Source organism: Molothrus aeneus, chromosome Z (assembly GCF_037042795.1).
Source record: "Molothrus aeneus isolate 106 chromosome Z, BPBGC_Maene_1.0, whole genome shotgun sequence".
In the NCBI taxonomy this organism is placed as follows: domain Eukaryota; kingdom Metazoa; phylum Chordata; class Aves; order Passeriformes; family Icteridae; genus Molothrus; species Molothrus aeneus.
Window position 1 is genome coordinate 17,052,300 of NC_089680.1, and position 15,528 is coordinate 17,067,827.

General features: G+C 36.9%; 1 protein-coding gene across 1 annotated transcript in view; it reads left to right on the top strand.

Annotated features, from left to right (window-relative positions):
- FANCC (FA complementation group C) overlaps positions 1 to 15,528 on the top strand; it is a 74,907-nt gene that overhangs the window by 33,426 nt on the left and 25,953 nt on the right. Inside the window, exons 5-7 of the mRNA XM_066569710.1 lie at positions 11,893 to 12,012; positions 12,805 to 12,869; positions 14,961 to 15,125. Coding sequence (XP_066425807.1) covers positions 11,893 to 12,012; positions 12,805 to 12,869; positions 14,961 to 15,125 — 350 coding nt within the window. The remainder of the gene's footprint in view (positions 1 to 11,892; positions 12,013 to 12,804; positions 12,870 to 14,960; positions 15,126 to 15,528) is intronic.

Consider the following 15,528-nt stretch of genomic DNA (forward strand, 5'->3'; position numbering starts at 1 on the left):
TTTTGTAAAGTTAGCCAGAGGGAGTTCTTGGTAATTTTTAACATTTTGAAGATTATACATCTAGATAGTTGGTTAGTCTTCTCACTAGCTCTTTTGAGAATCAGCATTTTAAGCTGATTTGGACCTTCTCTGGTCACCTATAGACAGTTGCATTGGTAGGATGTAAGAGAATTAGCAATGTTTTCAAGTTTGCAAGCATTCCTGTAGTCTTCTGGTTGAAAATAGAATGGTATTATGAGCGGGCTGGGAAAAAACAGACCTCTCTTCTTCAAATGTAATTCTTTAACAATGCCAAGCTAACATGATTATAAAGGATTTCTCAGCTTCTGGGTCGAAATAAACAAAGGCTAAGTATGTCAAAGAAGAAAATGAGAAACCAAGGATTCTGCTTTCCTGCAAGGCTGCTTGAGCTTTAACAGCAAGTGTCACAAATTGCTAGCCAGCTGACATTTCTCAGAGCACTTTAGGTTTGCCAGGTGGCTCTAGTAAAGAAGAATGATTTGTTACTGAGACACAAAAAGAGGTCTCTATTTGAAGAAATTCTACTGGCATTAGATATTTTTGCTCAATTTAATATAACTGCGACCAGCAGTTTTTGTATTACCATTATAGGTGTATTTTGTGCTTTTTTTTTGCTAAGAAGTTCAGTGGACAATTTTCTCCCCTTAAACATATAACAGCATGAGACTTAGGAAGTCCAAAGGGATTAAAGTAATTTTTCCTAAATATCATTGTAAATTAGATGCAGTATTTCCAATGTGTACCTATTGGAAGTATAAAAATGGGTGCATATATTCATTGAAAAAAGCATAAATTTAAGATTATAATTTTTCTAGAAATTATGTAACTCATAGATTTAAAGTAAAAGTGAAACATCTTACAATCCATCCACTATTTCTAAACTTATTCATCCCTCTTTTCCACACCTTTTTTTGTGTGGCTAAAAGGAATTCTTCAGTGGGAAGCTTGTATTTTGGCTTTTGAAAATTGTGGAGGGAAGAAGGAAATTAATTCTAAATCACTGGCTAGTTAAACCAGAGAGCTTTAAAAAAAAAGAAAAAAGATTTATGGTTTACTCTGGTAGAGCTATTGAATTTCCTTTTGTAATTTAGTGTAAATGTGTGTTTTATTTCAGCATCAAAAGTCTCCCCTTTTTTAATACAAAGAGTAATAGCACTTTCTAGGTGGGTGTTTCTTAAAGAGAAAGGAGAGAGTAAAGGGAAGGAGATTTGAAACTGCTTTTCCTGTCTGAGGCCAAGACTAGACTCAAAGCTTGCCAGCCCAGCAGTTCTTCAGCTTCTTTCTTATGATTTTTGAGGGTTTTGTTAGTGACTTACAGATGGAGCTTAGGCTTTGGAACTCATCCATTAAAAAGTTTCATGGTCTTAGCCACAGTAGTAGTGCAATGTGTTTTTACTGTACCAGTGTCACAGAAGGTAACTGAGGCTGAATTGGTGAGGGAAAAACAGTGCAGCCTTCCCTTCCCCTCCCTATAATTTTCTTTTCCACATTTCATTTGGAAATTAGGATCATGTAACATTTTTCATCCATTTTAGGAAGAGAGGTAGAATATGAGACTAGTCTTTTTACTAAGCCTCATGTATCAGCAAGAGTAATACAATTCATAGCATACTTTAATTTCTAAAGAAAAAGCATATTTGTCTGAATGGGTTTTTGAAATTTTTTTCATTTAAGTTTTTCTAGTAGGCTTTCATGGTCCTTTAGTGTATTTTTGCCATACTTTTAAAATATTTTTAAAGAGAAAAATGTAGTTATGACTGTTGAAAGAAAATTAAGGAAATTGGCCTAATATAAGAGCACCTAAAGCAGTTTTACTGAAGACACTGACTGAAGATGAGCCTGCTTAATTCTTCAGGGACAGAACAGGGTTAAGGGTAATCATCAGATAGAGTGTGGAGAACTTCAGAGAATCTATGTTTTCATGTCTGGGAATATGTGAAAAGTAATGAAGTCTGAGTATTAATTTTCTGAAAGAATAGTACCATTCCTGTAGGGTTTTTTTTGTTTGTTTTATTTTTAGGTCAAAAGTAGTTCAGTCTAGTCATTTATCTGTAGATTTTCTATAACTTGATCACATGCTTGAATGACAAGAGCCTTGTTTTTCTATGAGTGTTTAGCAGAATAATTTGTTTATGATCAACTGATCTGTCATGGTTATCAATAGAGATTTAGATGTAGGCAGATATCAGACTTATGTTCCAAGTGAAGAAGGACTAAAATGAGAAGATCCAGTAAATCCTAAACATAGCCAGCAGTTTTATTTAGTGTGCTGGCACAGAATTTAGCTAATGAAAACCATCCTGTAGATGCATATATCCATAAACTGTGCTGAAACAAAAAAACTCCCTGACAGTAAATGTCAGAAAGAAATGTAGGAAGCAAACCTCTCCTATCCTTGTACTTAGGCACTTTGACCCTAATTAACTAAATTGCTGAAGAATATTCCATGCTTCCCCAATGTTAATTGAAACTGAAGTGGTTTCTTTTTTGCAAAACCTCTGAGTGATTACTGGAATAGACTGAATTTGCTGAAGTGAGAGGTTGTGTTCAGTAGCTAATAATTGAAAAGTATGTGTGTATGTGATTTAACGTTTTGTCTTTTGAAATGTGTTTTAACCAGTTTTAATTTTAAAGGAGAGACTGAACTTTTTGGTTAGCTAATCAATGGTCTAGTTAAAAAATTTTTTTAGGATTTTTACTATTTTTTTGGTGTAATATGCTCGTACATACTAATTGTTGTTCACAAATATATGCCATGTAATTTCCCCTAATTGATACACTGAGAATTTTATAAAATATTGAGAAAACAGAATAATTTTGAGTATGATAGTACTTTAAAAGCTAGATGATATTTAAATCTGTATGGTGTTTGATACCTCATGGTGGGAAATGCAAGCACAGAAAGCTCCAAGCCTTCTCCAATGTCTTAGGTCAAACACTGTATGCATTTCTATCTCTGAGCTTGTATGCTGGAGGCCTCGGGAGCTCTCTGCGAAGGTAAGAAAGAGCTTGAAACTTTTAAACAAACTATAGCGGTGCAAGAGTCAGAAAATGGTTGTACTTCTATAGTTTGTTTAAAAGTTTCAAGCTCCTTCTTATCTTTCCCTTTCTCTGTAGTATCAAAAGCAGCTAAAGTAACACAGCCTGCAGGCGCAGTCCAGGCAGCAGGAGCAGCAGGAGCAGGAGCCAGGAGCAGGAGGGGGCCCACCAGAGGCAGGGGTTTTGCCTGAGCAGGCAGAGCCACAGCAGGCACAGCCGCAGTGAGCGGCAGAGCTGAGGGAGTTACCAAGGGTGCAGCTGGCCTGAACTGTTTGTTAAATATCATGATAAGCACATGGCATACTGGAAGCAACCTAGTGACTGTAAAATCCAATAGCTTAACTCCCATAGTTGTAGAGCTTAACTCCAACAGTATCCCAAAAACACATAGTAAAAGCAAATTCAAAATCTGCATTTTCAAAATTTTTCTGTACCCAGCTTGAAAGATCTTTAAGTTCTTGCTTGGGTACAGCACAAGAGTTAGATCTTACCAGAGTATAAATATCTCTCTGTTCTTTGGACGCATCTCTTGTCCTGTTCCCCAGAGCTCACCTGATGTCTCTTCGCAGGTGATCCAAGTCAGACTCAGGCCAGGCTGGGTCCAGCAAGCACAGTAATCTGCTTCCTCTCAGCAGTTGATGGGAGCTGGTAATCTGCTTCCTCTCAGCAGCCGATTGGAACTCGACTCTGACCCTCTTTTCGACTGGAACTTGACTCTCACCCTCTTTTCAGGGCTTCCTTTAATCATCCTCCAGGGCGGTCCCAAAGTGAGATGAAAGTCTTGTTCCTCACGCGGTGGGCACCAGTTGTTCGGGATGCAGAAAGACAGGGTCAACTGATGAGGTGTTTAAAAAATGGTTTATTGCAAAATCAGTCTCATGGAAGGGTGAGATGAAAGTTGTTACATCCATAGTTACCACGTTAGAAGCCTTGTATCCGAAGCCATTAATTCTAGAATTCTAACTAATTCTAGTTACAATGTCTCTTATAAATTTCTTATCCAATCAGCTACTTCCACAAAGCTTGCTAGCACTTTCATAACCAATTGCTAATTGCTAAGTTTTGCACAATTTGCCACAATGTGTCTTTTTCTATCCAGTCATGTAACTCTCTTGAAACTTATTGCTGTATCTTCTGCTTTTTATCAATTTTACAAGAGGTTCTATTGTGAAACTCTAAAATCTTCTACTATTTTGCTTACTGTATTTGTTCACTTATATGAGGCCTATATCTACTTGCTTAAAACATATTTGTGCTTAAACTACACATTTTTATTCTTATTTCATGTCTGTTTCACTATTCTATTCTAAAGCTCCAAGCCTTCTCCAAGGTCTTAGGTCAAACACTGTACCCATCTCTATCTCTGAACTTGTATGATCGAGGCTTTGCTTCTCTGTGCTTGCATTTCCCACACCTTATATTCTTTTACATTTTGATTTTGGTTTGCGGAAAACTGTTTTTCTGTGTTCTCCTGGAGCCAAGGAGCAAGTGAGCAAGAGGTCTTAGAAGCAAAATTAAAAGTCAGAAACTTTGTTATGAGTGGGTGTGTGGAAATAATATGAACTGTATTATGTAAGCATCCCAGTCCCAGAATTGATTTTGTAAACAGTTGGTGAAATGGTCTTTAAATGAATATACTGCTTTGTTATTTACAGACTTAACCACCATGATCCTTCAGAACTGGCTACTTATTTCATGGTAAGAAGGTTTTAAAGGTACCAACTCTGTGTTTTATTGTCAATTAATTATTCAATCTAGAGAATATGGGACATGATAAAACTCACAGGTCTTTGGGCAGGATTTTTAAGAAAACGCTACTAAAATACTTACAGGAATTTGAGCTGCTGAAAGCTAGCAAACAAAAAATTAATTCATATTTACAAAACAAATCAGAGCGATGTGTATATCTTGCTTACTGAAGACTGTTTAAATGATTTAGGAAGTAATGTGGGCTGTTAGAGCCCTACATTTAAAGAAAAACCCTATTATGTACTGTTTTTATATTTTTAAATTATGGCTGGAAATCATATTGTCTGATTTATCTGTAATGTAATCAATTATACAGTTTTGGATTACTTTTTAAGCCAGATTGGAAATAGAATTTGACTTCTTGTCTTCTAGACTTGCATTGAAAGCCATGGCCCATCTGGCTATAGAGGAAATGCCTAAGAGCAGCACTGATGTACAGACTCCTGAAGTCATTGACATACAAGGAATTCTCATTCTAAAGTCTTATTAAATGCAAATAATAAATAGCACTTACATCTAAAACTTCCTCTGAATAAGATGTAGTTTTTCGTAATACACCTGCTTTCTTTTAGTTGAGCCGAAAAAATCTGGTCCTGTTGAAGCAGATAGAAAGGTCAGAAATAAACCTGTTACTTGACCAGATTTCAGAGATTTCCCCTTGGGTATCCATGCTGTACTTACTCCAACAGATTTACACAAATCATAATTTTTTGCAAAATGTCGTTAATGGTCTCTTCTCAAAAAATAACTGCACTTTGTGTTTTCATGCAGAATATACTTAAGAGAAATAGTTATTTAGAATAAATGATAGATTATTCGGTTTAATCCTGCTCTACTGTTGCTTTGATAGACTCATCCAAGATAGCAAAAACGAGCTCAGTATCATTGCTGGGAAGTCTTAATTAATGTTAGGTTTGAATGGTTTATCTCAGTGAAACCGTCCATCTCCACTGTTCAAAATATAGTGTAGCTATTGATTTTCACATCTGCTTCTGAGGACATTCAGAACCATAAATATTTTGGAAAGAGTGCATTGAGAAGTTTCCAGAAATAAACTGCTTTATTTGCCTCCCCTGGAATTTCTTTGAAACTGTGTCATAAATTCCAGGACAGTTGCTACACAAATACAGTTACTAGCATAAAACTTGTCATCTTGTAATAAAAATCTAGTTCTGTTTATGTGTTGATGTCTAATTTCAGAAGTAGTTGTGCCTTTAATTCAAGCTTCTATATTTTTCCCGATTGATGTGTACAGGAAAATATTGGCTATTTCAGAAAGAAAAGGGGTAAAGGGGTTCAGAGCTTTTGGATCCCTGCTTGGTAAATACAGTATCAGAACCTAAAGCACCTCCTGCCTTTGTGCTGGATTTGTGGACACTAGTTGAGTTCCTGTTTTCCTGGAGCTATGTTACTTAAATCAGTGGAGGGACAAATTCTGCTCCAGAAAACCAATTTCCAGGCTTTCATATAGTCATGTGCCTCATGAGATGGTTGTTACAAACAAAGTTATGGAGTAACTCAACAAATCCCTTATAGCTCATGGAAATCAGCCTTCATTACTTAAAGAGGAGTATCAAAAGAGTTAGCTTGGCTTTTATGAAAAGTATTTTAGTTACTTAGTCCACTTTAGAATCATAGAGTTTGGAATAGACCTATGAGATCATGAAGTCCAGTGTTAACACTGCACTGCCATACTGCCACCTAACCACATCTCCTAGTGCCACATCTACACACCTTTTGAAGACTTCCGGGAATGATGATGCCACCACCAATACAGCAGTTGATTTCAATGCCTGACAACCCTGTCAATGAAGACATTTTTCCTAAAATCCCGTCTAAACCTCCCCTGGTGCAACGTGAGACCATGTCTTCTTGTCCTGTCAGCTGTTACTGAGATTGTCACAGAAGAGACCATCCCCTGCCTGGCTACACTCTCCTTTCAGGCACTTGTAGAGAACAATAGTTGTAGAGTGTCCCCTCCTTTTCTCCAGGCCAAACATTCCGAGCTCCCAGAGCTGCCCCTCATAGGGTCTCTGCTTCAGACCTTTCACCAGCTCTGTTGCCCTTCTCTGGACTTGCTCCAGCCCCTCAATGGCTTTCTTGCAGTGAGCAGCCCAGAACTGGACTCAGGATTCAAGGTGTGGCCTCACCAGTGCCTAGAGCAGGGGGCAGTCAGTGCCCTGTCCTCTGGCCACACTATTGATGATAGAGGCCAAGATGCCTTCCTGGCCACCTGGGCACAGCTGGCTCATTGCTGACCAGCCCCCGCAGGTCCTTTCTGGCTGGGCAGCTTTCCAGCCTCTCTTGCCCCAGCCTGTAGTGCTGTCTGGGGTTGTTGTGACCAGACTTCACCATACCAAACTTCATACTGCTGGCCTCAGCCCATTGGTCCAGCTGGTCCAGATCCCTCAGTAAAGGCTTTCTACACTTCAGTAAATCAAATCTCCCACCCAACTTGGTTTCATTTGCAAACTGACTGAGGGGCCACTGTAGAGGATCAGATCTAAGCATGTTTCGTCTCAACATTCTGAGTATTGCTACAGGAAAGGTGTGATTGCAGGAGAGAGTCCTGTAGAGCTGGGGCAGTGCTGTTCTGAGCCAAGATCCTGCTCTGCCTTGAGACTCATGCTTAGTCCCCCACCCCCACCTCACTTCCAGGAGAAGGGCTGACTGTGCATGAGTGAACAAAATTGTGTTTTGTCTAGTTTACATAAGAGGCATGCACCAGATGAACTATAAAAGGGAATAAATCAGGTCCCCTCTTTATTTTTTCTCTCATTCTCGTGTTTCTCTGGCTTTCTTTCTCTTTTCTCTCTTTATCCTCTCTTTTTCTTTTCTTTTCTTTTCTTTGTCTTGATATCCCAGCTCTGGACCATCCATAGAACAAGAACTACTGTGAAGTCTAAGAACTGGAAAATTTGTTTTCTTCCCTTGCTTTGCCTCAGCAAATCATATGCTATTCCATATGCCGTACTGAATTTTGTTGTGGGAGTGGGGAGGAAGTGGACGTATGCTATAGGATCTTGTAGATATGAAGCAGTGTGCTTACACTGATAAAGTTTATGAGTTTACGTCTTTCTGGTAATGCTCATAGGATTATCTGCCTGTTAAAGGCATTAGAAATCTCTCTGCAGCAGTGGATTTTGAATTATCTGCAGTATTACTCAGTATAAATTGCATCAGTACAATAAAGTCACTTGCAAGGTTGTTCAGAGAAGTTGGTCATTGTGAGGACTTTATAAAAATTCATTAATTCAGTTTCAGGTTGAATGGGATTTTGAATAGCATGCCTTTAATCCTAGGCCGGGGGATGGATTTCTTCTCTTGCAATTACAGCCAAGGTAGTTTCCTTACTTAGTGGTGAGAGAAGTCAAGAAAAAAGTCATTTAGGATACTAGAGTGTGCCTGACTGGAGTTTGTTTTCCAGAATCAGCCATCTTGATTCTGGAAATACAAAAATAAAAGACCTCTTGTTATTTTTCCTTTTGAATGCAGCATTTCTGCTGCAGATCCACTTTCTTGGCTTGTAGAATGTGGTATAAGTGGATTAGACAGTGAGTGGTAATTGATTCACTGCCAGGAATAGCTGATGATTATGCAGATCACCAGTTGTTAATTTTGCTGGGGAAGTGTAGGATCCTTGGCTGATACCATCAGTACAGGAGTACATTTAGTACTGACAATTTTCTCAGCATGTACTTGAATATCTCGTAGGTATTGATCTTGAAATGATTCCTTAAAAGCCATCAGTATCAAATAACTGTTCAATACTGTGGCTCTGTAATATGTCATGCCTTTTGATTTTCCAAATGCTTGGGGGATTCATAATGTAATAATGGAACCTGTCACAAGGTTTGAATGTTTGTATTGCTTCCTTATATGTGAGAAAATCTGAAATCTTTTATATTTCTCTATGATACTTTCTGAAAGAGTTAGTTTCAGATATTCCTGAGCCCTTCTCTGCTCTCAAGGCTACTCTCAATCCATTCATCCCTGATAATTGATATTGGAGATTGCTCAGTTGAGGTGCTGGATTTTTCACTTGGCCTTGTTGAACTTCGTGAAGTTCGCACTGGCCCGCCCCTCCTTCCTGTGGATGACATCCCTTCCCACAGAGAATCAACTGCACCACATGTCTTGGTGTCATCTGCAAACTTGCTGTGGGTGCACTCGATCCTACTGTCCCACTCAATCCCATCCCATTGATGAAGACATTAAATATTCCTTACCCTAACAACTCATTTGTCAAGTATGAGTGAAGCATCAGTACTAATTTTTCTTCCAGACAGCTCTCTGTTAATATAGAGTAGTAAAAGAATTATCACTTACAACCAGAATTATATAAGAAATAAATAAGCTTCTTTTTCTCAAGAGAAGGAGAGCTTTCTTTGTGTGTTCTAGAAGATTAAGAAAGCTTTCAAACTGAAAAAGACAAATGCTTTAACTTACTTTAACAAATACCTTTTTTGCATGTAGGGATGTCTCAGGCTTTCCACTACAACACTGTCAGTAAAATGAAATACATAAGACACAGAGCTGAATTGTAAATGTTTTCCATCGTTTATACCTATTTGTCATATATAAATACTTAATAGCTCCTTTCATTTTGACTACAATATCTTCTTGCCTGTGTTTCCCTTGCCCCCTTCTGGCCGCTCAGAGATTTTGTACATTTCAAGAAAAAAAATCTGCAAATTCCTTGCATGGATCTAGTAAATTGAAAATGAAGCAACAAAAAACCCCAAGCAAGTAAATAAGCAAGCAAAACCCCAAAACAGTACCAAACTAAAAACCATCACAGGAAGGTGTTGCAGGACATACGCAGACTCTGATGGTGTATAGTCATTTTGCTTCTCTTTTCTTCTACTGCTTGGTTAACACTGGCTGTTACACAAGGGCGGGGGGGGAAATAATTTCAGAAGTACTCTTCACAAAGAGACCATTCAATTTATTTTATCTTTTGGAAAATTCTGGTTACAGGAAGGGTCACTAGATAATAAATTTGGTAGTGGTACAGGTGAGTATGTGGGATTTTAAGCCACTCCCTCATTTAGCTGTCATTTGGTGCCATGTCAGCCTGCCAAATCCTTTTCAGAGATTTTTATGTTTATTATCACTGGTCAAGCTTTTTGTAAGTCTTTCATTAATCAATCCAACAGACTCTGTACTTTTCAAGCCCTTCCTTACCTCTCGTGAAAGGGGCATCCCAGGTTTGCTGTTGTAACACCTCCTTTATTTTGTTTTTGACTTGCAGTTTGGTCCGTTATCTCATTCTACTTGGCAAACTATCCTGTTTTGTAGGTACCCTTGATAGTGTTCTGAAAAGAAAATTTAACTTTAGTAATAGTTGCAAAAGACAGTAAAAATATATAAAGGTTATTATTTTTTATTAATGAATTGATTAAGGCCTGATGAGAGATTGTAGAGTTAATAGATTTTAACTTTTGCTTTTGACACCTTTAGAGGCTTGTACATTTTTAGTATCTGCTCTTTTCTTTTTCTTAAGAATGCAAAAATTGAATGTAAGTTACTACTTTGAAACTGTTTTGACATAGCATTTTTCCTTCTCTTTTATTTGTGGGAATTCTCTGGACGCCAGTAGAACAGCAGCTGCTCCTGTTGAGGGCTATCTAGGAAAAAAGTTATGAAGGAAAAGACATATTTAGACATTTACCCATAACTCCTCAAGGTAGTAAAAGAATCCTGAAGTACAATAAATAAGGTATCCCAAATTCTTACCTATTTTGAGAACAGAATTTTCTTAGACCTCTGGTGTTCTGCTGATTCTTCTCTCTCACATCAATTAAACATGGAACGCATGGATTGAATATATCTAATTCCAGGACTTCTGAAACAGTTGCTTAGGGATGTTCAACAAAGGATGTATAAATACTTGAGTTTCTGAAAGGAGAAAATAAGTTAATGAGATTTCCTTTTTTTTTTTTGTCTCAAAAATCTTTCATCATGTTCCTCTTTTTATTGATAAGAATGCACAGAATGAAGCGGCCTAAACCCATGGAAGTCACAGAGGTTTTGTCTGAACTTTCCTTTAATCATGTTTTTAAATGAAGGCCTTTTTCAGTGTATACTAATCCTGACCCTCTGTTACAAAGAATTTTATATACTTAGTGCCATATAAAGTTTATACTTTAAGTGTCAGTGATGCATAAAGCCCTGAAATGAACCCTGGAAAGGGAAAATAACTGTTGTTATGTTAGCGTGTAGCAGTCAAGAACAGGAATGAAGCTGTGAAAAATGCAGAGTAGATAGTTTGATGATCAACTTAGAACTATCTCAGCTCAGTTGTGACACCAAGATTAAAAAAAAAAAAAAGTGCTCAAGATTTTGCATTTTTGGTTTTCGTAATGAGTTTGCTAGGGAAGGTGCTGGAGTGTAAGATCTGTCCAAATGACAGCAGAGCTGTAGTAGGGCTGAAGAACTAGGAAAGCATGAGTACTGTGCTCAGAGTCCCCTGTGCATGCCTGTATACCAAATCTGTTAATCTGACTTGGAATCTATCATCAAAGGATTGCTTAGATTATCATATGATGTATTTAAAAGGCTTTTATGAAACATAAAGCATTTTGTAGTGAAATTGGTAGAGAAGTAAATGTCAAGATAAGATCTTTATCATCATCTTCTCAAAATAATGAGTAAATTAAGCAAAGTACAGTGTGAGACCAGACTCTGAATCCCGGAGCATCTTGAAGAAGTGATATGGAAAAGCAGATGTTAATTACACTCTTGCACTTCTTGATCATGGTACTGATCAAGACTACAGGTGATTGAAATGGCTCTCAGAGAACTGAAACCTAGCTACGGTCTGTGGTTTTGATGTGAATGGTCTCCATTGAGATTGGACAGCTGCTGAAATCTTGTGGCGTGTGTGACCCCACATTTGATTGTAGCAGCTGCAGCATTTTCCTTATGGTTGGTGGGGCTGTCTGCTCTTCTGTATCAGTGGTGTAAAATGGCCACAGCTGATCAAAAGGCCTTACCCCAGGCAGAGTTCAATAGCTGTCCTATCCCTTTACACAGCTTATGTTAGCCTGGAACTTCATTGCCATTCTGTTGATTTTTCAGAGTTTGCTGTGCCATCTCCTTTCTTCTTCTAAGTGGGAAAGTAATGAAGCGGAAACCAGTATGTTCATATCAGCTCTGGGCTACACGTCAGCAGATTATTATTGTCACTTGGTTAAAAATGTAAGTATTTGGTGTAATTGAGATTTTGACAATAATAAATCACTAGTTTATAAGCACCTACGTGGAGCTGTCATTGTGATAAGGAACATGAACTGAACTTTGTTTATCTTTTCTTACCTCAGTTACTTTTACAACCTTTTAAGGAAAAAAATGAAGTGGGAGATCTCTGGACGAATGAGAAATTTTTATTAGATTACACTATAATAAATATTCATAAAAACAAAATTGCCATTCCCGTTGCGCTATAACAAAAGAAAAACCTATTCTATCATTATTTTTTACCCATTAAGTTAAAATTATATTTATAATTTTTTGTATTAGAATGTAACTTCTGAATGTTTTTTTACTGTATCTGCTGCATTTAAAATGGGAGATGAACCCTAAATGTTAGCTAAAGTCACTTTTTTATTTAAGATATATAAAAGTAATGGGAATAATATTTCATGATATGTTGACTCGAATTAGACAAAGTATGTAAAAATTATTAGTAATGCTCTTCTCCAAGTTATGCCTTTACTCTTGGGGAGGCAGAGCTAAAATGAATATCTTCTTTGTTTTAAAATGTATAAAGTATATAATGTGTAAAATAACATTTTGCAGTATAGTCTGTTCAGTGATTTGGAGAACTTTAATTTGACATCAATAGTTAAAAAATTAAAAAATCAAAATAGATGAACAGAGGAAGTAATTGACCTTTACAGTACATCCTTTACAGTCACACAGAGAACCATGCAACTTATGTCTGCTTATTGTCAGTTAAGGTAATGTATTTACTTTTATTTTATTTTACAGATGGTCGTTTCATTAGTAACAGAACTCAGAGAAAACCAGTACAATGGACTTAACATTCAGGAGGGGTAGGTGTTATCTAAACATAAGTTTGCTATGTTTTGGTCTGGGTCATTACAGTTCAGTGAGAATCATTTTACAGTCTTGGGCAAATAAGGCTTCAGTTGAAAAGTTTTGGATACATATGTTAGATAATTTAAGGCGTGGACAAGCTTGGTAGGCTTGGCTTCTTCATGTAAGTGTTTGTACTTAACCTAGGAGTAGTAGAGGAATTGGAAGGGACCTTGAAAGATCATTTGCTAATGGTGCTGCTGTCACTCTTTGTCCCATGATCATGTCCTTTTGCTGTCTGATTTATGCCTTTCTTGGCTTAACTTGGCTGTTATCCTCCCCTTCCTCTTTGCATCTAGATATTTGGTAAGGAAGATTAAGTGAGCTGGATTTGTTTAGAACTGATTTTAGTATTAAAATTATGGACGCAGTTAATGAGGAGTATCATGAAGTTTCTTTCCATATAGGAACTAAATGCCAACATTTTTAAAAGTAGGGTGAAACAGACTTAGCTGTAAAGCTGGTTGAGACTGTTGGGAAGAAAAATACCTGATTTCTGCTAGGAGAAAGAGAAAACTTTGAACTTAGGTTGATTTTTGAGTGTAGAAATTATGATATGGATGTTTATTCAAGTTCCAGAGACAAAAGTAGTTTGCTTTTAGAGATGTACAGTTTTTCCTTTTTCCACTTAGTGATATTTTAAAAATTCAGATGATAACATCGTTGCAAATTCATTGTACACAGTAGAGTGGATTGTGCACTATTTTCCAAGAACATATTTTGAAGATTATCTAGAACAAAACTATCTTTACAGGGTTTTTCTTCTGAAGTTAGGTAAGAGTAAATTCATCTGCTGAATTTTGCTAATCCTGGATAAGGAATTAGAAACATAATTTTGTAAAGGGAGCTGATTTAGAGTTTCAGGTCTGTGTATCCTGGAAAATACTGCTGCACAATCAGATCATCCCAATAATTACCATTCTTACAAAAATACTTGTAACAAAAGAGCATTTTGAAGTATTTCAGTATAAGAAACGTTAAACAAATATTTAATTAGGTAATTACTCAGAAATGTGCATCTTGGAAAATGTTTCATTTTATTTCTCTCTCTGGTTAAAAAGTGATGATTAGTACCTCATGTCCATACTGCTGAGCAGCCTTCTTAATTCCCTGTCCTCACCAATAGGTCCTGAAGTCCTGTTGGTGACTCCTCAAAGAAAACACTTTCAGATTTTTTCAGAGAATGCACTTCTTTTAGTGAATCAGGAGAAATTTGCAGGAACTCAGGGAAGCCTTTTACAAACAATATAGGACAATATTTTAATTTGCTGGAATTCAGTGTTTCATAGTTCTTGGTCTTTATAAGTATCTTCCTGTCAATGCTACAGTTTCATGTGCTAGAAACAATATATATCTCTGGGAAAGTTGTGACTTCTTTTTGCAAATCTAGTCCCTAGCTTTTTAATTTTCTTAAAGTTCCAAAGTTTCTGTATTTTCTTTATGTTCCAGATTCCACTGTCTTTAACCATTTGCAACCATGTAGTTTTAGTGAGAAGATCCAGCAAGTGCTTTGTGTATTAAGGTCCAAAGGGGCTACATTTTTCTTCAGCTATAGATCTGTAAGACAAAAATTTTCCAGCTGAGCACTTGAAGACAGCAGGATTCATAAATTGTTTCTGTTAAGAGGAAAGAAAGGTTAAAAAAGCAACAGGAGGCCTGAAAAGCAGTTAGGTTGTCTCTTCTGGGGCTCCAGGAAACTTGCCTAGGAGCTATGAATCTCTAGTCTTCCTTCACTGGACAGTTAAGTATCTACTAGTAAGGATGTGGTGATGGAGCCATCACAACTGGGTTCAATTCAGAGTTGTGTTGATATCCCTCACATGGTTTGTTTTGAGCACTTAAATATCAAAATTTTATCTGACTTCTTAAAATTCTATGCAAAATAAGAAATGATATGTCAACAGTCATTCTAGTAAATAATTTTTGAGCAGTTAGGTATGCATGTCTTACATTTAATATTCTGTAATTATTAATGCCCTTTTCTTTGCTTAACAGTTTAGAATTTATGACTTTTCTGAAATATGAACGGTGTTTATTTTTTCCCTCAGCATTTCAGCCACTCGTGTGAATGCTATTTCCATTTTCTGTGTGCCTCTCATTACTTTGCCTGATCTAACTCCATTGCTGGAAACGCTCCTTCTTTACCATGGAGGGTCATCAAAAGAAATTCTCAGTTCAGAATTTCTAGAGGCTGTGAATGAGGCCTTTTTAAAGTAAGTAGCAGGGTTTGTATTGTTTTGCTTTTTCATAAAGACTATAAATTCAATTCAATGTCCTTTTTCTAGGTTTGTGTGCTGAATGCACTGTATACTTTTCTAGTAAGGTATATCCCTTGCAGTTGGATAGCAGAGCTAAGGATGTGGGCCAAAGCCAAATTTTACATTGCTGTAATGCACAAAATGTAGCGTAACAGCTTTAAATATTGACTGTGACTTTGTCTCACCTATTCCCTAAAAAGGAGGTTAAAACCTCCAATAGATTTTAGGAATTTTGTGGAAGTTGTGATTATTTGTTACAGAAATGTCATTTATGTGTCATATAACTGTATTACCTTTGCTAACTTGATATTTTGGGAGTGATTATAGTTTTTCTGTAAGATAGATCCTTATGTTTGAT